Genomic DNA, 26,764 nt, shown 5'->3' on the forward strand with positions numbered 1-26,764 from the left:
CATAATATAAGCAAGTACATGCAAGTATATAATAAAAACTATAGCTGGAATAAAGATTAATGTAACTCGTTATGATTAAAGTGAAATGCAAGTGTATAATATAAGCAAGTATAATGTATATACTATAGCTGAACTAAAGATTAATATAATTTGTCATAATTAAATTGAAATGCAAGTGCATAATATATGCAAGTATATAATATAAACTATAGCTGGACCAATGATTAAATTGAAATGCAAGTGTATAATATAAGTAAGTACGTAAAATGAACTATAGCTGGATTCAAGAAGAAAGTAACTCGTCATAATTAAATTGAAATGCAAGTGTATAATACAAGCAAGTATATGTTAGTAAAACAAAAGCAAGTCTCATGATTAATATAACTTTTCATACATAAATTGAAATGCAAGTGCATAATATATGCAAGTATATAATATAAACTATAACTGGACTAATGATTAAATTGAAATGCAAGTTTATAGTATGAGCAAGTATATGCAAGCATATAATATAAACTATAGCTAGAATAATAATGAACAGAACTTGTCTTAATTAAATTGAAATGCAAGTGCATAACATAAGCAAGTACATGCAAGTATATAATAAAAACTATAGCTGGAAAAAAGATTAATGTAACTCGTTATAATTTAATTTAAAAGTCAAGTGTATAATATAAGCAAGTATATGCAAGTATAATATATAAACTATAGCTGAACTAAAGATGAATATAATTTGTCATAATTAATATGAAATGCAATTGCATAATATAAGCAGGTATTTGCAAGTATATAATATAAACTATAGCTGGACTCACGAAGAATATAACTTGTCATAATTAAATTGAAATGCAAGTGCATAATATAAGCAAGTACATGCAAGTATATAATAAAAACTATAGCTGGAAAAAAGATTAATGTAACTCGTTATAATTAAATTTAAAAGTCAAGTGCATAATATAAGCAAGTATAATATATAAACTATAGGTGAACTAAAGATGAATATAATTTGTCATAATTAAATTGAAATGCAAGTGCACAATATATGCAAGTATATAATATAAACTGCAGCTGGGCTAATGATTAAATTGAAATGCAAGTGTATAATATAAGCAAGTACATAAAATGACTTATAGCTGGATACAAGATGAATATAACTAGTCATAATTAAATTGAAATGCAAGCATAAAATATTATTATATATATGAAAAAGTATATAATATAAACTATAAATAGACTCAAGATGAATATAACTCGTCATAATTAAATTGAAATGCAAGTGTATAATACAAGCAAGTATATGATAGTAAAACAATAGCTAGTCTCATGATTAATATAACTTTTTATATATAAATTGAAATGCAAGTGCATAATATATGCAAGTATATAATATAAACTATAACTGGACTAATGATTAAATAGAAATGCATGTTTATAGTATGAGCAAGTATATGCAACCATATAATATAAACTATAGCTAGAAAAATAATGAACAGAACTTGTCATAATTAAATTGAAATGCAAGTGCATAATATATGCAAGTATATAATATAAACTATAGCTGGACTAATGATTAAATTAAAAAGCAAGTGTATAATATAAGCAAGTATATAATATAAAATATTGCTGGAGTCACGAAGAATATAACTTGTAATAATTAAATTGAAATGCAAGTGCATATTATAAGCAAGTACATGCAAGTATATAATAAAAACTATAGCTGGAAAAAAGATTAATGTAACTCGTTATAATTAAATTGAAATGTAAGTGTATAATATATGCAAGCATAATATATAAACTATAGCTGAACTAAAAATGAATATAATTTGTCATAATTAAATTGAAATGCAAGTGCATAATATATGCAAGTATATAATATAAACTATAGCTGGACTAATGATTAAATTGAAATGCAAGTGTATAATATAAGCAAGTAAATAAAATGAACTGTAGCTGGATTCAAGATGAATATAACTAGTCATAATTAAATTGAAATGCAAGTATAAAATATTATCATATATATGAACAAGTATATAATATAAACTATAACTAGACTCAAGATGAATATAACTCGTCAAAATTAAATTGAAATGCAAGTGTATAATACAAGCAAGTATATGTTAGTAAAACAATAGCTAGTCTAATGATTAATATAACTTTTCATATATAAATTGAAATGCAAGTGCATAATATATGCAAGTATATAATATAAACTATAACTGGACTAATGATTAAATTGAAATGCATGTTTATAGTATGAGCAAGTATATGCAAGCATATAATATAAACTATAGCTAGAAAAATAATGAACAGAACTTGTCATAATTAAATTGAAATGCAAGTGCATAATATATGCAAGTATATAATATAAACTATAGCTGGACTAATGATTAAATTGAAAAGCAAGTATATAATATAAGCAAGTATAATATATAAACTATAGCTGAACTAAAGATGAATATAATTTGTCATAATTAAATTGAAATGCAAGTGCATAATATAAACAGGTATTTGCAAGTATATAATATAAACTATAGCTGGACTCACGAAGAATATAACAAGTCATAATTAATTTGAAATGGAAGTGCATAATATAAGCAAGTATATGCAAGTATATAATAAAAACTATAGCTGGAATAAAGATTAATGTAACTCGTTATAATTAAAGTGAAATGCAAGTGTATAATATAAGCAAGTATAATGTATATACTATAGCTGAACTAAAGATTAATATAATTTGTCATAATTAAATTGAAATGCAAGTGCATAATATATGCAAGTATATAATATAAACTATAGCTGGACCAATGATTAAATTGAAATGCAAGTGTATAATATAAGTACGTAAAATGAACTATAGCTGGATTCAAGAAGAATATAACTCGTCATAATTAAATTGAAATGCAAGTGTATAATACAAGCAAGTATATGTTAGTAAAACAAAAGCAAGTCTCATGATTAATAAAACTTTTCATACATAAATTGAAATGCAAGTGCATAATATATGCAAGTATATAATATAAACTATAACTGGACTAATGATTAAATTGAAATGCAAGTTTATAATATGAGCAAGTATATGCAAGCATATAATATAAACTATAGCTAGAATAATAATGAACAGAACTTGTCTTAATTAAATTGAAATGCAAGTGCATAACATAAGCAAGTACATGCAAGTATATAATAAAAACTATAGCTGGAAAAAAGATTAATGTAACTCGTTATAATTAAATTTAAAAGTCAAGTGTATAATATAAGCAAGTATAATATATAAACTATAGGTGAACTAAAGATGAATATAATTTGTCATAATTAAATTGAAATGCAAGTGCATAATATATGCAAGTATATAATATAAACTGTAGCTGGACTAATGATTAAATTGAAATGCAAGTGTATAATATAAGCAAGTACATAAAATGACTTATAGCTGGATACAAGATGAATATAACTAGTCATAATTAAATTGAAATGCAAGCATAAAATATTATTATATATATGAACAAGTATATAATGTAAACTATAACTAGACTCAAGATGAATATAACTCGTCATAATTAAATTGAAATGCAAGTGCATAATATATGCAAGTATATAATATAAACTATAGCTGGACTAATGATTAAATTGAAAAGCAAGTGTATAATATAAGCAAGTACATAAAATGAATTATAGCTGGATACAAGATAAATATAACTAGTCATAATTAAATTGAAATGCAAGTGCATAATATATGCAAGTATATAATATAAAATAATGCTGGACTCGTGAAGAATATAACTTGTCATAATTAAATTGAAATGCAAGTGCATAATATAAGCAAGTACATGCAAGTATATAATAAAAACAATAGCTGGAAAAAAGATTAATGTAACTCGTTATAATTAAATTGAAATGCAAGTGCATAATATATGCAAGTATAATATATAAACTATAGCAGAACTAAATATGAATATAATTTGTCATAATTAAATTGAAATGCAAGTGCATAATATAAGCAAGTATATAATATAAACTATAGCTGGACTAATGATTAAATTGAAATGCAAGTGTATAATATAAGCAAGTACATAAAACGAATTATAGCTGGATACAAGATGAATATAACTAGTCATAATTAAACTGAAATGCAAGCATAAAATATTATTATATATATGAACAAGTATATAATATAAACTATAACTAGACTCAAGATGAATATAACTCGTCATAATTAAATTGAAATGCAAGTGCATAATATAAGCAAGTACATGCAAGTATATAATAAAAACTATAGCCGGAAAAAAGATTAATGTAACTCGTTATAATTAAATTGAAATGCAAGTGTATAATATATGCAAGCATAATATATAAACTAGAGCTGAACTAAAGATGAACATAATTTATCATAATTAAATTGAAATGCAAGTGCATAATATAAACAGGTATTTGCAAGTATATAATATAAACTATAGCTGGACTCACGAAGATTATAACTTGTCATAATTAAATTGAAATGCAAGTGCATAATATAAGCAAGTACATACAAGCATAAAAAAAAACTATAGCTGGAAAAAAGATTAATGTAACTCGTTAAAATTAAATTGAAATGCAAGTGTATAATATATGCAAGTATAATATATACACTATAGTTGAACTAAAGATGAATATAATTTGTCATAATTAAATTGAAATGCAAGTGCATAATATATGCAAGTATATAATATAAACTATAGCTAGACTAATGATTAAATTGAAATGCAAGTGTATAATATAAGCAAGTACATAAAATGAATTATAGCTGGATACAAGATGAATATAACTAGTCATAATTAAATTGAAATGCAAGCATAAAATATTATTATATATATGAACAAGTATATAATATAAACTATAACTAGACTCAAGATGAATATAACTCGTCATAATTAAATTGAAATGCAAGTGCATAATACAAGCAAGTATATGATAGTAAAACAATAGCTAGTCTCATGATTAATATAACTTTTGATATATAAATTGAAATGCAAGTGCATAATATAAGCAAGTATAATATATAAACAAGAGCTGAACAAAAGATGAATATAATTTGTCATAATTATATTGAAATGCAAGTGCATAATATATGCAAGTATATAATATAAACTATAGCTGGACTAATGATTAAATTGAAAAGCAAGTGTATAATAAAAGCAAGTACATGCAAGTATATAATAAAAACTATACCTGGAAAAAAGATTAATATAACTCGTTATATTTAAATTGAACTGCAAGTGTATAATAATCAAGTATAATATATAAACTAGAGCTGAACTAAAGATGAATATAATTTGTCATAATTATATTGAAATGCAAGTGCATTATATATATGCAAGTATATAATATAAACTATAGCTGGACTAATGATTAAATTGAAATGCAAGTGTATAATACAAGCAAGTATATGATAGTAAAACTAAAGCAAGTATATGATAGTAAAACAAAAGCAAGTCTCATGATTAATATAAATTTTGATAGATAAATTGAAATGCAAGTGCTTAATATATGCAAGTATATAATTTAAACTATAACTGGACTAATGATTAAATTGAAAGGCAAGTTTAATGAATGAGCAAGTATATGCAAGCATATAATATAAACTATAGCTAGAATAATAATGAACAGAACTTGTCATAATTAAATTGAAATGCAAGTGCATAATATATGCAAGTATATAATATAAATTATAGCTGGACTAATGATTAAATTAAAAAGCAAGCGTATAATATAAGCAAGTATATAATATAAAATAATGCTGGACTCGTGAAGAATATAACTTGTCATAATTAAATTGAAATGCAAGTGCATAATATAAGCAAGTACATGCAAGTATATAATAAAAACTATAGCTGGAAAAAAGATTAATATAACTCGTTATATTTAAATTGAACTGCAAGTGTATAATAATCAAGTATAATATATAAACTAGAGCTGAACAAAAGATGAATATAATTTGTCATAATTATATTGAAATGCAAGTGCATAATATATGCAAGTATATAATATAAACTATAGCTGGACTAATGATTAAATTGAAAAGCAAGTGTATAATATAAGCAAGTACATGCAAGTATATAATAAAAACTATACCTGGAAAAAAGATTAATATAACTCGTTATATTTAAATTGAACTGCAAGTGTATAATAATCAAGTATAATATATAAACTAGAGCTGAACTAAAGATGAATATAATTTTTCATAATTATATTGAAATGCAAGTGCATTATATATATGCAAGTATATAATATAAACTATAGCTGGACTAATGATTAAATTGAAATGCAAGTGTATAATATAAGCAAGCACATGCAAGTATATAATAAAAACTATACCTGGAAAAAAGATTAATAAAACTCGTTATATTTAAATTGAACTGCAAGTGTATAATAATCAAGTATAATATATAAACTAGAGCTGAACTAAAGATGAATATAATTTGTCATAATTATATTGAAATGCAAGTGCATTATATATATGCAAGTATATAATATAAACTATAGCTGGACTAATGATTAAATTGAAAAGCAAGTGTATAATATAAGCAAGTACATGCAAGTATATAATAAAAACTATACCTGGAAAAAAGATTAATATAACTCGTTATATTTAAATTGAACTGCAAGTGTATAATAATCAAGTATAATATATAAACTAGAGCTGAACTAAAGATGAATATAATTTGTCATAATTATATTGAAATGCAAGTGCATTATATATATGCAAGTATATAATATAAACTATAGCTGGACTAATGATTAAATTGAACTGCATGTGTATAATATAAGTTAGTACATAAAATGAACTATAGCTGGATTCAAGATGAATATAACTCATCATAATTAAATTGAAATGCAAGTGTATAATACAAGCAAGTATATGATAGTAAAACAAAAGCAAGTATATGATAGTAAAACAAAAGCAAGTATATGATAGTAAAACAAAAGCAAGTCTCATGATTAATATAAATTTTGATAGATAAATTGAAATGCAAGTGCTTAATATATGCAAGTATATAATTTAAACTATAACTGGACTAATGATTAAATTGAAAGGCAAGTTTAATGTATGAGCAAGTATATGCAAGCATATAATATAAACTATATCTAGAATAATAATGAACAGAACTTGTCATAATTAAATTGAAATGCAAGTGCATAATATATGCAAGTATATAATATAAACTATAGCTGGACTAATGATTAAATTAAAAAGCAAGTGTATAATATATGCAAGTATAAAATATAAAATGCTGGACTCGTGAAGTATATAACTTGTCATAATTAAATTGAAATGCAAGTGCATAATATAAGCAAGTACATGCAAGTATATAATAAAAATTATAGCTGGAAAAAAGATTAATGTAACTCGTTATATTTAAATTGAAATGCAAGTGTATAATATAAGCAAGTATAATATATAAACTATAGCAGAACTAAATATGAATATAATTTGTCATAATTAAATTGAAATGCAAGTGCATAATATAAGCAAGTATATAATATAAACTATAGCTGGACTAATGATTAAATTGAAATGCAAGTGTATAATATAAGCAAGTACATAAAATGATTTATAGCTGGATACAAGATGAATATAACTAGTCATAATTAAATTGAAATGCAAGCATAAAATATTATTATATATATGAACAAGTATATAATATAAACTATAACTAGACTCAAGATGAATATAACTCGTCATAATTAAATTGAAATGCAAGTGCATAATATAAGCAAGTACATGCAAGTATATAATAAAAACTATAGATGGAAAAAAGATTAATGTAACTCGTTATAATTAAATTGAAATGCAAGTGTATAATATATGCAAGTATAATATATAAACTATAGCAGAACTAAATATGAATATAATTTGTCATAATTAAATTGAAATGCAAGTGCATAATATAAGCAGGTATTTGCAAGTATATAATATAAACTATAGCTGGACTCACGAAGAATATAACTTGTAATAATTAAATTGAAATGCAAGTGCATAATATAAGCAAGTACATGCAAGTATATAATAAAAACTATAGCTGGAGAAAAGATTAATATAACTCGTTATAATTAAATTGAAATGCAAGTGTATAATATAAGCAGGTATATGCAAGTATAATATATAAACTATAGGTGAACTAAAGATGAATATAATTTGTCATAATTAAATTGAAATGCAAGTGCATAATATATGCAAGTATATAATATAAACTATAGCTGGACTAATGATTAAATCGAAATGCAAGTGTATAATATAAGCAAGTAAATAAAATGAACTGTAGCTGGATTCAAGATGAATATAACTAGTCATAATTAAATTGAAATGCAAGTATAAAATATTATCATATATATGAACAAGTATATAATATAAACTATAACTAGACTCAAGATGAATATAACTCGTCAAAATTAAATTGAAATGCAAGTGTATAATACAAGCAAGTATATGTTAGTAAAACAATAGCTAGTCTCATGATTAATATAACTTTTCATATATAAATTGAAATGCAAGTGCATAATATATGCAAGTATATAATATAAACTATAACTGGACTAATGATTAAATTGAAATGCATGTTTATAGTATGAGCAAGTATATGCAAGCATATAATATAAACTATAACTAGAAAAATAATGAACAGAACTTGTCATAATTAAATTGAAATGCAAGTGCATAATATATGCAAGTATATAATATAAACTATAGCTGGACTAATGATTAAATTGAAAAGCAAGTGTATAATATAAGCAAGTATATAATATAAAATATTGCTGGACTCATGAAGAATATAACTTGTCATAATTAAATTGAAATGCAAGTGCATATTATAAGCAAGTACATGCAAGTATATAATAAAAACTATAGCTGGAAAAAAGATATATATAACTCATTATAATTAAATTGAAATGCAAGTATATAATATAAGCAAGTATAATATATAAACTATAGCTGAACTAAAGATGAATATAATTTGTCATAATTAAATTGAAATGCAAGTGCATAATATAAACAGGTATTTGCAAGTATATAATATAAACTATAGCTGGACTCACGAAGAATATAACAAGTCATAATTAATTTGAAATGCAAGTGCATAATATAAGCAAGTACATGCAAGTATATAATAAAAACTATAGCTGGAATAAAGATTAATGTAACTCGTTATAATTAAAGTGAAATGCAAGTGTATAATATAAGCAAGTATAATGTATATACTATAGCTGAACTAAAGATTAATATAATTTGTCATAATTAAATTGAAATGCAAGTGCATAATATATGCAAGTATATAATATAAACTATAGCTGGACCAATGATTAAATTGAAATGCAAGTGTATAATATAAGTAAGTACGTAAAATGAACTATAGCTGGATTCAAGAAGAAAGTAACTCGTCATAATTAAATTGAAATGCAAGTGTATAATACAAGCAAGTATATGTTAGTAAAACAAAAGCAAGTCTCATGATTAATATAACTTTTCATACATAAATTGAAATGCAAGTGCATAATATATGCAAGTATATAATATAAACTATAACTGGACTAATGATTAAATTGAAATGCAAGTTTATAGTATGAGCAAGTATATGCAAGCATATAATATAAACTATAGCTAGAATAATAATGAACAGAACTTGTCTTAATTAAATTGAAATGCAAGTGCATAACATAAGCAAGTACATGCAAGTATATAATAAAAACTATAGCTGGAAAAAAGATTAATGTAACTCGTTATAATTAAATTTAAAAGTCAAGTGTATAATATAAGCAAGTATAATATATAAACTATAGGTGAACTAAAGATGAATATAATTTGTCATAATTAAATTGAAATGCAAGTGCATAATATATGCAAGTATATAATATAAACTGTAGCTGGACTAATGATTAAATTGAAATGCAAGTGTATAATATAAGCAAGTACATAAAATGATTTATAGCTGGATACAAGATGAATATAACTAGTCATAATTAAATTGAAATGCAAGCATAAAATATTATTATATATATGAACAAGTATATAATGTAAACTATAACTAGACTCAAGATGAATATAACTCGTCATAATTAAATTGGAATGCAAGTGTATAATACAAGCAAGTATATGATAGTAAAACAATAGCTAGTCTCATGATTAATATAACTTTTGATATATAAATTGAAATGCAAGTGCATAATATATGTAAGTATATAATATAAACTATAACTGGACTAATGATTAAATTGAAATGCAAGTTTATAGTATGAGCAAGTATATGCAAGCATATAATATAAACTATAGCTAGAATAATAATGAACAGAACTTGTCATAATTAAATTGAAATGCAAGTGCATAATATATGCAAGTATATAAACTATAGCTGGACTAATGATTAAATTGAAAAGCAAGTGTATAATATAAGCAAGTATATAATATAAAATATTGCTGGACTCATGAAGAATATAACTTGTCATAATTAAATTGAAATGCAAGTGTATAATACAAGCAAGTATATGTTAGTAAAACAATAGCTAGTCTCATGATTAATATAACTTTTCATATATAAATTGAAATGCAAGTGCATAATATATGCAAGTATATAATATAAACTATAACTGGACTAATGATTAAATTGAAATGCATGTTTATAGTATGAGCAAGTATATGCAAGCATATAATATAAACTATAGCTAGAAAAATAATGAACAGAACTTGTCATAATTAAATTGAAATGCAAGTGCATAATATATGCAAGTATATAATATAAACTATAGCTGGACTAATGATTAAATTGAAAAGCAAGTGTATAATATAAGCAAGTATATAATATAAAATATTGCTGGACTCATGAAGAATATAACTTGTCATAATTAAATTGAAATGCAAGTGCATATTATAAGCAAGTACATGCAAGTATATAATAAAAACTATAGCTGGAAAAACGACTGATATAACTCATTATAATTAAATTGAAATGCAAGTATATAATATAAGCAAGTATAATATATAAACTATAGCTGAACTAAAGATGAATATAATTTGTCATAATTAAATTGAAATGCAAGTGCATAATATAAACAGGTATTTGCAAGTATATAATATAAACTATAGCTGGACTCACGAAGAATATAACAAGTCATAATTAATTTGAAATGCAAGTGCATAATATAAGCAAGTACATGCAAGTAAATAATAAAAACTATAGCTGGAATAAGGATTAATGTAACTCGTTATAATTAAAGTGAAATGCAAGTGTATAATATAAGCAAGTATAATGTATATACTATAGCTGAACTAAAGATTAATATAATTTGTCATAATTAAATTGAAATGCAAGTGCATAATATATGCAAGTATATAATATAAACTATAGCTGGACCAATGATTAAATTGAAATGCAAGTGTATAATATAAGTACGTAAAATGAACTATAGCTGGATTCAAGAAGAATATAACTCGTCATAATTAAATTGAAATGCAAGTGTATAATACAAGCAAGTATATGTTAGTAAAACAAAAGCAAGTCTCATGATTAATATAACTTTTCATACATAAATTGAAATGCAAGTGCATAATATATGCAAGTATATAATATAAACTATAACAGGACTAATGATTAAATTGAAATGCAAGTTTATAATATGAGCAAGTATATGCAAGCATATAATATAAACTATAGCTAGAATAATAATGAACAGAACTTGTCTTAATTAAATTGAAATGCAAGTGCATAACATAAGCAAGTACATGCAAGTATATAATAAAAACTATAGCTGGAAAAAAGATTAATGTAACTCGTTATAATTAAATTTAAAAGTCAAGTGTATAATATAAGCAAGTATAATATATAAACTATAGGTGAACTAAAGATGAATATAATTTGTCATAATTAAATTGAAATGCAAGTGCATAATATATGCAAGTATATAATATAAACTGTAGCTGGACTAATGATTAAATTGAAATGCAAGTGTATAATATAAGCAAGTACATAAAATGACTTATAGCTGGATACAAGATGAATATAACTAGTCATAATTAAATTGAAATGCAAGCATAAAATATTATTATATATATGAACAAGTATATAATGTAAACTATAACTAGACTCAAGATGAATATAACTCGTCATAATTAAATTGAAATGCAAGTGCATAATATATGCAAGTATATAATATAAACTATAGCTGGACTAATGATTAAATTGAAAAGCAAGTGTATAATATAAGCAAGTACATAAAATGAATTATAGCTGGATACAAGATAAATATAACTAGTCATAATTAAATTGAAATGCAAGTGCATAATATATGCAAGTATATAATATAAAATAATGCTGGACTCGTGAAGAATATAACTTGTCATAATTAAATTGAAATGCAAGTGCATAATATAAGCAAGTACATGCAAGTATATAATAAAAACAATAGCTGGAAAAAAGATTAATGTAACTCGTTATAATTAAATTGAAATGCAAGTGCATAATATATGCAAGTATAATATATAAACTATAGCAGAACTAAATATGAATATAATTTGTCATAATTAAATTGAAATGCAAGTGCATAATATAAGCAAGTATATAATATAAACTATAGCTGGACTAATGATTAAATTGAAATGCAAGTGTATAATATAAGCAAGTACATAAAACGAATTATAGCTGGATACAAGATGAATATAACTAGTCATAATTAAACTGAAATGCAAGCATAAAATATTATTATATATATGAACAAGTATATAATATAAACTATAACTAGACTCAAGATGAATATAACTCGTCATAATTAAATTGAAATGCAAGTGCATAATATAAGCAAGTACATGCAAGTATATAATAAAAACTATAGCCGGAAAAAAGATTAATGTAACTCGTTATAATTAAATTGAAATGCAAGTGTATAATATATGCAAGCATAATATATAAACTAGAGCTGAACTAAAGATGAACATAATTTATCATAATTAAATTGAAATGCAAGTGCATAATATAAACAGGTATTTGCAAGTATATAATATAAACTATAGCTGGACTCACGAAGATTATAACTTGTCATAATTAAATTGAAATGCAAGTGCATAATATAAGCAAGTACATACAAGCATAAAAAAAAACTATAGCTGGAAAAAAGATTAATGTAACTCGTTAAAATTAAATTGAAATGCAAGTGTATAATATATGCAAGTATAATATATACACTATAGTTGAACTAAAGATGAATATAATTTGTCATAATTAAATTGAAATGCAAGTGCATAATATATGCAAGTATATAATATAAACTATAGCTAGACTAATGATTAAATGGAAATGCAAGTGTATAATATAAGCAAGTACATAAAATGAATTATAGCTGGATACAAGATGAATATAACTAGTCATAATTAAATTGAAATGCAAGCATAAAATATTATTATATATATGAACAAGTATATAATATAAACTATAACTAGACTCAAGATGAATATAACTCGTCATAATTAAATTGAAATGCAAGTGCATAATACAAGCAAGTATATGATAGTAAAACAATAGCTAGTCTCATGATTAATATAACTTTTGATATATAAATTGAAATGCAAGTGCATAATATAAGCAAGTATAATATATAAACAAGAGCTGAACAAAAGATGAATATAATTTGTCATAATTATATTGAAATGCAAGTGCATAATATATGCAAGTATATAATATAAACTATAGCTGGACTAATGATTAAATTGAAAAGCAAGTGTATAATAAAAGCAAGTACATGCAAGTATATAATAAAAACTATACCTGGAAAAAAGATTAATATAACTCGTTATATTTAAATTGAACTGCAAGTGTATAATAATCAAGTATAATATATAAACTAGAGCTGAACTAAAGATGAATATAATTTGTCATAATTATATTGAAATGCAAGTGCATTATATATATGCAAGTATATAATATAAACTATAGCTGGACTAATGATTAAATTGAAATGCAAGTGTATAATACAAGCAAGTATATGATAGTAAAACTAAAGCAAGTATATGATAGTAAAACAAAAGCAAGTCTCATGATTAATATAAATTTTGATAGATAAATTGAAATGCAAGTGCTTAATATATGCAAGTATATAATTTAAACTATAACTGGACTAATGATTAAATTGAAAGGCAAGTTTAATGAATGAGCAAGTATATGCAAGCATATAATATAAACTATAGCTAGAATAATAATGAACAGAACTTGTCATAATTAAATTGAAATGCAAGTGCATAATATATGCAAGTATATAATATAAATTATAGCTGGACTAATGATTAAATTAAAAAGCAAGTGTATAATATAAGCAAGTATATAATATAAAATAATGCTGGACTCGTGAAGAATATAACTTGTCATAATTAAATTGAAATGCAAGTGCATAATATAAGCAAGTACATGCAAGTATATAATAAAAACTATAGCTGGAAAAAAGATTAATATAACTCGTTATATTTAAATTGAACTGCAAGTGTATAATAATCAAGTATAATATATAAACTAGAGCTGAACAAAAGATGAATATAATTTGTCATAATTATATTGAAATGCAAGTGCATAATATATGCAAGTATATAATATAAACTATAGCTGGACTAATGATTAAATTGAAAAGCAAGTGTATAATATAAGCAAGTACATGCAAGTATATAATAAAAACTATACCTGGAAAAAAGATTAATATAACTCGTTATATTTAAATTGAACTGCAAGTGTATAATAATCAAGTATAATATATAAACTAGAGCTGAACTAAAGATGAATATAATTTGTCATAATTATATTGAAATGCAAGTGCATTATATATATGCAAGTATATAATATAAACTATAGCTGCACTAATGATTAAATTGAAATGCAAGTGTATAATATAAGCAAGCACATGCAAGTATATAATAAAAACTATACCTGGAAAAAAGATTAATAAAACTCGTTATATTTAAATTGAACTGCAAGTGTATAATAATCAAGTATAATATATAAACTAGAGCTGAACTAAAGATGAATATAATTTGTCATAATTATATTGAAATGCAAGTGCATTATATATATGCAAGTATATAATATAAACTATAGCTGGACTAATGATTAAATTGAAAAGCAAGTGTATAATATAAGCAAGTACATGCAAGTATATAATAAAAACTATACCTGGAAAAAAGATTAATATAACTCGTTATATTTAAATTGAACTGCAAGTGTATAATAATCAAGTATAATATATAAACTAGAGCTGAACTAAAGATGAATATAATTTGTCATAATTATATTGAAATGCAAGTGCATTATATATATGCAAGTATATAATATAAACTATAGCTGGACTAATGATTAAATTGAACTGCATGTGTATAATATAAGTTAGTACATAAAATGAACTATAGCTGGATTCAAGATGAATATAACTCATCATAATTAAATTGAAATGCAAGTGTATAATACAAGCAAGTATATGATAGTAAAACAAAAGCAAGTATATGATAGTAAAACAAAAGCAAGTATATAATAGTAAAACAAAAGCAAGTCTCATGATTAATATAAATTTTGATAGATAAATTGAAATGCAAGTGCTTAATATATGCAAGTATATAATTTAAACTATAACTGGACTAATGATTAAATTGAAAGGCAAGTTTAATGTATGAGCAAGTATATGCAAGCATATAATATAAACTATATCTAGAATAATAATGAACAGAACTTGTCATAATTAAATTGAAATGCAAGTGCATAATATATGCAAGTATATAATATAAACTATAGCTGGACTAATGATTAAATTAAAAAGCAAGTGTATAATATATGCAAGTATAAAATATAAAATGCTGGACTCGTGAAGTATATAACTTGTCATAATTAAATTGAAATGCAAGTGCATAATATAAGCAAGTACATGCAAGTATATAATAAAAACTATAGCTGGAAAAAAGATTAATGTAACTCGTTATATTTAAATTGAAATGCAAGTGTATAATATATGCAAGTATAATATATAAACTATAGCAGAACTAAATATGAATATAATTTGTCATAATTAAATTGAAATGCAAGTGCATAATATAAGCAAGTATATAATATAAACTATAGCTGGACTAATGATTAAATTGAAATGCAAGTGTATAATATAAGCAAGTACATAAAATGATTTATAGCTGGATACAAGATGAATATAACTAGTCATAATTAAATTGAAATGCAAGCATAAAATATTATTATATATATGAACAAGTATATAATATAAACTATAACTAGACTCAAGATGAATATAACTCGTCATAATTAAATTGAAATGCAAGTGCATAATATAAGCAAGTACATGCAAGTATATAATAAAAACTATAGATGGAAAAAAGATTAATGTAACTCGTTATAATTAAATTGAAATGCAAGTGTATAATATATGCAAGTATAATATATAAACTATAGCAGAACTAAATATGAATATAATTTGTCATAATTAAATTGAAATGCAAGTGCATAATATAAGCAGGTATTTGCAAGTATATAATATAAACTATAGCTGGACTCACGAAGAATATAACTTGTAATAATTAAATTGAAATGCAAGTGCATAATATAAGCAAGTACATGCAAGTATATAATAAAAACTATAGCTGGAGAAAAGATTAATATAACTCGTTATAATTAAATTGAAATGCAAGTGTATAATATAAGCAGGTATATGCAAGTATAATATATAAACTATAGGTGAACTAAAGATGAATATAATTTGTCATAATTAAATTGAAATGCAAGTGCATAATATATGCAAGTATATAATATAAACTATAGCTGGACTAATGATTAAATCGAAATGCAAGTGTATAATATAAGCAAGTAAATAAAATGAACTGTAGCTGGATTCAAGATGAATATAACTAGTCATAATTAAATTGAAATGCAAGTATAAAATATTATCATATATATGAACAAGTATATAATATAAACTATAACTAGACTCAAGATGAATATAACTCGTCAAAATTAAATTGAAATGCAAGTGTATAATACAAGCAAGTATATGTTAGTAAAACAATAGCTAGTCTCATGATTAATATAACTTTTCATATATAAATTGAAATGCAAGTGCATAATATATGCAAGTATATAATATAAACTATAACTGGACTAATGATTAAATTGAAATGCATGTTTATAGTATGAGCAAGTATATGCAAGCATATAATATAAACTATAACTAGAAAAATAATGAACAGAACTTGTCATAATTAAATTGAAATGCAAGTGCATAATATATGCAAGTATATAATATAAACTATAGCTGGACTAATGATTAAATTGAAAAGCAAGTGTATAATATAAGCAAGTATATAATATAAAATATTGCTGGACTCATGAAGAATATAACTTGTCATAATTAAATTGAAATGCAAGTGCATATTATAAGCAAGTACATGCAAGTATATAATAAAAACTATAGCTGGAAAAAAGATATATATAACTCATTATAATTAAATTGAAATGCAAGTATATAATATAAGCAAGTATAATATATAAACTATAGCTGAACTAAAGATGAATATAATTTGTCATAATTAAATTGAAATGCAAGTGCATAATATAAACAGGTATTTGCAAGTATATAATATAAACTATAGCTGGACTCACGAAGAATATAACAAGTCATAATTAATTTGAAATGCAAGTGCATAATATAAGCAAGTACATGCAAGTATATAATAAAAACTATAGCTGGAATAAAGATTAATGTAACTCGTTATAATTAAAGTGAAATGCAAGTGTATAATATAAGCAAGTATAATGTATATACTATAGCTGAACTAAAGATTAATATAATTTGTCATAATTAAATTGAAATGCAAGTGCATAATATATGCAAGTATATAATATAAACTATAGCTGGACCAATGATTAAATTGAAATGCAAGTGTATAATATAAGTAAGTACGTAAAATGAACTATAGCTGGATTCAAGAAGAAAGTAACTCGTCATAATTAAATTGAAATGCAAGTGTATAATACAAGCAAGTATATGTTAGTAAAACAAAAGCAAGTCTCATGATTAATATAACTTTTCATACATAAATTGAAATGCAAGTGCATAATATATGCAAGTATATAATATAAACTATAACTGGACTAATGATTAAATTGAAATGCAAGTTTATAGTATGAGCAAGTATATGCAAGCATATAATATAAACTATAGCTAGAATAATAATGAACAGAACTTGTCTTAATTAAATTGAAATGCAAGTGCATAACATAAGCAAGTACATGCAAGTATATAATAAAAACTATAGCTGGAAAAAAGATTAATGTAACTCGTTATAATTTAATTTAAAAGTCAAGTGTATAATATAAGCAAGTATATGCAAGTATAATATATAAACTATAGCTGAACTAAAGATGAATATAATTTGTCATAATTAATATGAAATGCAATTGCATAATATAAGCAGGTATTTGCAAGTATATAATATAAACTATAGCTGGACTCACGAAGAATATAACTTGTCATAATTAAATTGAAATGCAAGTGCATAATATAAGCAAGTACATGCAAGTATATAATAAAAACTATAGCTGGAAAAAAGATTAATGTAACTCGTTATAATTAAATTTAAAAGTCAAGTGCATAATATAAGCAAGTATAATATATAAACTATAGGTGAACTAAAGATGAATATAATTTGTCATAATTAAATTGAAATGCAAGTGCACAATATATGCAAGTATATAATATAAACTGCAGCTGGGCTAATGATTAAATTGAAATGCAAGTGTATAATATAAGCAAGTACATAAAATGACTTATAGCTGGATACAAGATGAATATAACTAGTCATAATTAAATTGAAATGCAAGCATAAAATATTATTATATATATGAAAAAGTATATAATATAAACTATAAATAGACTCAAGATGAATATAACTCGTCATAATTAAATTGAAATGCAAGTGTATAATACAAGCAAGTATATGATAGTAAAACAATAGCTAGTCTCATGATTAATATAACTTTTTATATATAAATTGAAATGCAAGTGCATAATATATGCAAGTATATAATATAAACTATAACTGGACTAATGATTAAATAGAAATGCATGTTTATAGTATGAGCAAGTATATGCAACCATATAATATAAACTATAGCTAGAAAAATAATGAACAGAACTTGTCATAATTAAATTGAAATGCAAGTGCATAATATATGCAAGTATATAATATAAACTATAGCTGGACTAATGATTAAATTAAAAAGCAAGTGTATAATATAAGCAAGTATATAATATAAAATATTGCTGGAGTCACGAAGAATATAACTTGTAATAATTAAATTGAAATGCAAGTGCATATTATAAGCAAGTACATGCAAGTATATAATAAAAACTATAGCTGGAAAAAAGATTAATGTAACTCGTTATAATTAAATTGAAATGCAAGTGTATAATATATGCAAGCATAATATATAAACTATAGCTGAACTAAAAATGAATATAATTTGTCATAATTAAATTGAAATGCAAGTGCATAATATATGCAAGTATATAATATAAACTATAGCTGGACTAATGATTAAATTGAAATGCAAGTGTATAATATAAGCAAGTAAATAAAATGAACTGTAGCTGGATTCAAGATGAATATAACTAGTCATAATTAAATTGAAATGCAAGTATAAAATATTATCATATATATGAACAAGTATATAATATAAACTATAACTAGACTCAAGATGAATATAACTCGTCAAAATTAAATTGAAATGCAAGTGTATAATACAAGCAAGTATATGTTAGTAAAACAATAGCTAGTCTAATGATTAATATAACTTTTCATATATAAATTGAAATGCAAGTGCATAATATATGCAAGTATATAATATAAACTATAACTGGACTAATGATTAAATTGAAATGCATGTTTATAGTATGAGCAAGTATATGCAAGCATATAATATAAACTATAGCTAGAAAAATAATGAACAGAACTTGTCATAATTAAATTGAAATGCAAGTGCATAATATATGCAAGTATATAATATAAACTATAGCTGGACTAATGATTAAATTGAAAAGCAAGTATATAATATAAGCAAGTATAATATATAAACTATAGCTGAACTAAAGATGAATATAATTTGTCATAATTAAATTGAAATGCAAGTGCATAATATAAACAGGTATTTGCAAGTATATAATATAAACTATAGCTGGACTCACGAAGAATATAACAAGTCATAATTAATTTGAAATGCAAGTGCATAATATAAGCAAGTACATGCAAGTATATAATAAAAACTATAGCTGGAATAAAGATTAATGTAACTCGTTATAATTAAAGTGAAATGCAAGTGTATAATATAAGCAAGTATAATGTATATACTATAGCTGAACTAAAGATTAATATAATTTGTCATAATTAAATTGAAATGCAAGTGCATAATATATGCAAGTATATAATATAAACTATAGCTGGACCAATGATTAAATTGAAATGCAAGTGTATAATATAAGTACGTAAAATGAACTATAGCTGGATTCAAGAAGAATATAACTCGTCATAATTAAATTGAAATGCAAGTGTATAATACAAGCAAGTATATGTTAGTAAAACAAAAGCAAGTCTCATGATTAATATAACTTTTCATACATAAATTGAAATGCAAGTGCATAATATATGCAAGTATATAATATAAACTATAACTGGACTAATGATTAAATTGAAATGCAAGTTTATAATATGAGCAAGTATATGCAAGCATATAATATAAACTATAGCTAGAATAATAATGAACAGAACTTGTCTTAATTAAATTGAAATGCAAGTGCATAACATAAGCAAGTACATGCAAGTATATAATAAAAACTATAGCTGGAAAAAAGATTAATGTAACTCGTTATAATTAAATTTAAAAGTCAAGTGTATAATATAAGCAAGTATAATATATAAACTATAGGTGAACTAAAGATGAATATAATTTGTCATAATTAAATTGAAATGCAAGTGCATAATATATGCAAGTATATAATATAAACTGTAGCTGGACTAATGATTAAATTGAAATGCAAGTGTATAATATAAGCAAGTACATAAAATGACTTATAGCTGGATACAAGATGAATATAACTAGTCATAATTAAATTGAAATGCAAGCATAAAATATTATTATATATATGAACAAGTATATAATGTAAACTATAACTAGACTCAAGATGAATATAACTCGTCATAATTAAATTGGAATGCAAGTGTATAATACAAGCAAGTATATGATAGTAAAACAATAGCTAGTCTCATGATTAATATAACTTTTGATATATAAATTGAAATGCAAGTGCATAATATATGTAAGTATATAATATAAACTATAACTGGACTAATGATTAAATTGAAATGCAAGTTTATAGTATGAGCAAGTATATGCAAGCATATAATATAAACTATAGCTAGAATAATAATGAACAGAACTTGTCATAATTAAATTGAAATGCAAGTGCATAATATATGCAAGTATATAAACTATAGCTGGACTAATGATTAAATTGAAAAGCAAGTATATAATATAAGCAAGTATATAATATAAAATATTGCTGGACTCATGAAGAATATAACTTGTCATAATTAAATTGAAATGCAAGTGTATAATACAAGCAAGTATATGTTAGTAAAACAATAGCTAGTCTCATGATTAATATAACTTTTCATATATAAATTGAAATGCAAGTGCATAATATATGCAAGTATATAATATAAACTATAACTGGACTAATGATTAAATTGAAATGCATGTTTATAGTATGAGCAAGTATATGCAAGCATATAATATAAACTATAGCTAGAAAAATAATGAACAGAACTTGTCATAATTAAATTGAAATGCAAGTGCATAATATATGCAAGTATATAATATAAACTATAGCTGGACTAATGATTAAATTGAAAAGCAAGTGTATAATATAAGCAAGTATATAATATAAAATATTGCTGGACTCATGAAGAATATAACTTGTCATAATTAAATTGAAATGCAAGTGCATATTATAAGCAAGTACATGCAAGTATATAATAAAAACTATAGCTGGAAAAACGACTGATATAACTCATTATAATTAAATTGAAATGCAAGTATATAATATAAGCAAGTATAATATATAAACTATAGCTGAACTAAAGATGAATATAATTTGTCATAATTAAATTGAAATGCAAGTGCATAATATAAACAGGTATTTGCAAGTATATAATATAAACTATAGCTGGACTCACGAAGAATATAACAAGTCATAATTAATTTGAAATGCAAGTGCATAATATAAGCAAGTACATGCAAGTAAATAATAAAAACTATAGCTGGAATAAGGATTAATGTAACTCGTTATAATTAAAGTGAAATGCAAGTGTATAATATAAGCAAGTATAATGTATATACTATAGCTGAACTAAAGATTAATATAATTTGTCATAATTAAATTGAAATGCAAGTGCATAATATATGCAAGTATATAATATAAACTGTAGCTGGACTAATGATTAAATTGAAATGCAAGTGTATAATATAAGCAAGTACATAAAATGACTTATAGCTGGATACAAGATGAATATAACTAGTCATAATTAAATTGAAATGCAAGCATAAAATATTATTATATATATGAACAAGTATATAATATAAACTATAACTAGACTCAAGATGAATATAACTCGTCATAATTAAATTGAAATGCAAGTGTATAATACAAGCAAGTATATGATAGTAAAACAATAGCTAGTCTCATGATTAATATAACTTTTGATATATAAATTGAAATGCAAGTGCATAATATATGTAAGTATATAATATAAACTATAACTGGACTAATGATTAAATTGAAATGCAAGTTTATAGTATGAGCAAGTATATGCAAGCATATAATATAAACTATAGCTAGAATAATGAACAGAACTTGTCATAATTAAATTGAAATGCAAGTGCATAATATATGCAAGTATATAATATAAACTATAGCTGGACTAATGATTAAATTGAAAAGCAAGTGCATAATATAAGCAAGTATATAATATAAAATATTGCTGGACTCATGAAGAATATAACTTGTCATAATTAAATTGAAATGCAATTTCATAATATAAGCAAGTATATGCAAGTATAATAAATAAACTATAGCTGAACTGAAGATTAATATAATTTGTCATAATTAAATTGAAATGCAAGTGCATAATATAAGCAAATACATGCATGTATATAATAAAAACTATACCTGGAAAAAAGATTAATGTAACTCGTTATAATTAAATTGAAATGTAAGTGTATAATATATGCAAGTATAATATATAAACTATAGCTGAACTAAAGATGAATATAATTTGTCATAATTAAATTGAAATGCAAGTGCATAATAAAAGCAGGTATTTGCAAGTATATAATATAAACTATAGCTGGACTCACGAAGAATATAACTTGTCATAATTAAATTGAAATGCAAGTGCATAATAAAAGCAGGTATTTGCAAGTATATAATATAAACTATAGCTGGACTCACGAAGAATATAACTTGTCATAATTAAATTGAAATGCAAGTGCATAATATAAGCAAGTACATGCAAGTATATAATAAAAACTATAGCTGGAAAAAAGATTAATGTAACTCGTTATAATTAAATTGAAATGCAAGTGTATAATATAAACAAGTATATGCAAGTATAATATATAAACTATAGCTGAACTAAAGATTAATATAATTTGTCATAATTAAATTGAAATGCAAGTGCATAATATATGCAAGTATATAATATAAACTATAGCTGGACTAATGATTAAATTGAAATGCAAGTATATAATATAAGCAAATACATAAAATGAACTATAGCTGGATTCAAGATGAATATAACTAGTCATAATTAATTAAATTGAAATGCAAGTATAAAATATTATCATATATATGAACAAGTATATAATATAAACTATAACTAGACTCAAGATGAATATAACTCGTCATTAAACCAAAATCTCTAAGCTACTCGCAGTACTGGCTCTCACTTAAAAAATGAATTAATTTCACTTTAGTAAACTATATCAGTAAAAAGAAATATATCTGCCACAGTCTTGCCCGTATTACAAACAAAAATCCTTACTTTTTGCAGAGTTCTAAAAGGACAAAAACTCTTTTTTAGAGAATGGTCGAAGTAACAACAGTTGGCAATAACTTTGTTATTTCCTTTCTTTTACTAGTTATTCTGCATTCAAAGGCATAAATGATGTCACATTTGCAGGGTTCCTACTCAATTTCAGAAGAAAAAAAAATTCCTGACTTTTCTAGGTATACCAGGTACATTTTAATTTATATTGAGACCATATTGTCATGAGAAAACTTTGATTCTTTTATTTATAATGTGAAATATTAAATTTTCTCTATAAAAAAAAATTTAATGAGGAAGGGAACATTTCAGTTTGACTAAAATGTGAAATTGTTATAACAAATAATTGTAATAGATGTATAAATTATTTATTTCTAATCTCAATAACTGATTACTTTTTTTTGACAATTTTAAGACTGATTATTTTCCAGGCATGATTTAGGAATATATTTCAGGATAATGTAAAAAAAATTGCAAATTTCCTTAACTATTCCTTGATTTTTGAAGTTAAAATAAAATTCCCTGACCATTTCAGGTTTTCCCTGTTCTCCCTAAGCCGTGGAAGGGAGATGGGAATTTTATGAAATTGTGACAGGAGAGTTACAGAGATGTGAAAGCATACATTTTAGGCTAAATAAACACCATTTAAACTCAGCAGATTAATTCTCCATTTATCCAGAGTTAACTCGGTATGTACATATTGCAAATATTTATTGTCTGGATTATTTTATTACGTTTTTATTCTGCCGACAGCAAAACAAAATAGAATAATCTGCTGTGATACGAAGTTTGCCAATTTTTATTTAGGAGTTGTGTGGGACTGCAGATTATTTTCGTACAATTATATGTACGATGGTTGATGAATTTACATAAAAAAAAGAGTAAAAAATTGGCGTTCAGGAGCGAAAGTAAAAGTAATGCAGGTGATTTTTCAGATGTGAACATATACAAAGACTAATATATAACTTTTTTTTTTTTGCCCATGATAATTTAGGATAGTAAACTGATGGTAAATTAAATATTTTTACACTTAAAAAAATTAAAATTTCAACTTAAAACTTGTGTGTTATGTTTTGTTTTAGTTCCTTGTATTTCTTAATAAAATAAAAATATATGTAGATTTTTTGCATTTCTTTTTCCTTTAAAAAATTGGTAAGGTAAGCGGTTAATTTATTGTTTTCAAGTAAATCTTGCTTTAAATTTAAAGCACATAAAAAGGAAAACCAATTAAGATTTGTGAATGAACTTACTTGGCACCCCCGATACAAGCCTCAGAGGACAAACAACACGGAATGCTCGAAGAGTTTTAACATCAAAGCCATCTTTCATGAGATTTGAAAAAGCAGTACTTATCACACTATTCAAAATAAAAATATTTTTTTGTTTGTGAGAATAAAATATAAAGAATGTAATCAAATGCGTATCAAGAAGAATATATTTCTTAAATGAATACCCTTTACTCTATAACTTTATTAAGAATAATATAAATACAGCGAAACTCTTGCTATGAACACACCAGCGAAACGGAAGCCTCTCAATACGGAAATTTATTCAATTCCCTATGAACCTTCTATGAATAAATCATTAGGTACATTCTCCGTGAAACGGAGACATCCGTAAACCAGACGCAGACAGTCATCTTTGCCCTGTGAAACATTATTTTCTATTTCCTCAAACCGGACACTAGTTTTTCTAAATTTGAAGAAAAAACCTTTTTTGCTCTAAGTTGCGGGGGTGGGGGGGAATACGCAACTTTTCAAAGAATGTCAATTTTTTGCTAAAATGTCTTAAACTGCAGACGGAAAAAAAAATACCAAAAAGACTCTCTAAATTAAAGTCTCTTGAAACACATTAAATTCATATAAATTTAAATTTATTTGGCTTCAACTATTTTAAACTTATTATTAAAAAACAGGTTTAGATAATTTCATATCAAATCATTCAGATATTTATTAAATCTGCTAGACATGAAAAATACCAACTTTCATTTTTTTCTCCCAGCCATTTATTTACAAGAAAAGAAATTTCGAAAATTAACAAATTCAGTTTTTAAATTTCTAAACAGTTGAGAACTAAATTTTATCTTCTAAATTTCATTTTAAAAATAGCCAACTTATTGACAAAAATTTAAATTATTATGTGTTTCTTTCCATAGAAATTATGTTTACACTAGACACTAAAAAAATTAATCTTATTTTGTGACAATTTTTCTTAGCACAAAACTTACATATTTTAATAAAACAAAAATTTTACTTTAAATTCAACAGATAAAAATAATAAAAATAGACCTTTACAATTCATAAGACATATTTGAAGTGGTCAATGTTAAAAGGGGTAGGTATGTTACAAATCTGCAGGAAAAAAACCAAAAGAAAAGTTTGTTTTATAAAAAAGGGTCCACAATTAAAAATTTTACTATTTGCCACTGGCCAAAAACAATATTCCCTAATTACGACCTACAGTAGACAGTTATCAAAAAATGTCTAAGAGTTGAAATGCAATAGAATATGTAAAAAAGATAATATCCACCATATATCCAAAAGAGAACATTCTACTATATAAAAGATGCAGGTTTAAGGGGGGGGGGAAATCAACTTGTTCTAATCAGTTTTA

At 23.9% G+C, this 26,764-nt stretch overlaps 1 protein-coding gene across 6 annotated transcripts in view; it reads right to left on the reverse strand.

Moving 5' to 3' along the window:
* Positions 1-26,764, reverse strand: part of LOC147809994 (voltage-dependent L-type calcium channel subunit alpha-1D-like) — a 66,901-nt gene that overhangs the window by 38,459 nt on the left and 1,678 nt on the right. For all 6 annotated transcript variants that reach the window (XM_087164774.1, XM_087164775.1, XM_087164773.1 and 3 more), the window contains exon 2: positions 25,402-25,508. In XM_087164774.1, the coding sequence (XP_087020900.1) occupies positions 25,402-25,480 (79 nt within the window). In that variant the 5' untranslated portion in view covers positions 25,481-25,508. The remainder of the gene's footprint in view (positions 1-25,401; positions 25,509-26,764) is intronic.

This window comes from Parasteatoda tepidariorum, chromosome 5, assembly GCF_982258835.1.
Source record: "Parasteatoda tepidariorum strain Cologne lab strain chromosome 5, Ptep-v5.0, whole genome shotgun sequence".
Taxonomy (NCBI): domain Eukaryota; kingdom Metazoa; phylum Arthropoda; class Arachnida; order Araneae; family Theridiidae; genus Parasteatoda; species Parasteatoda tepidariorum.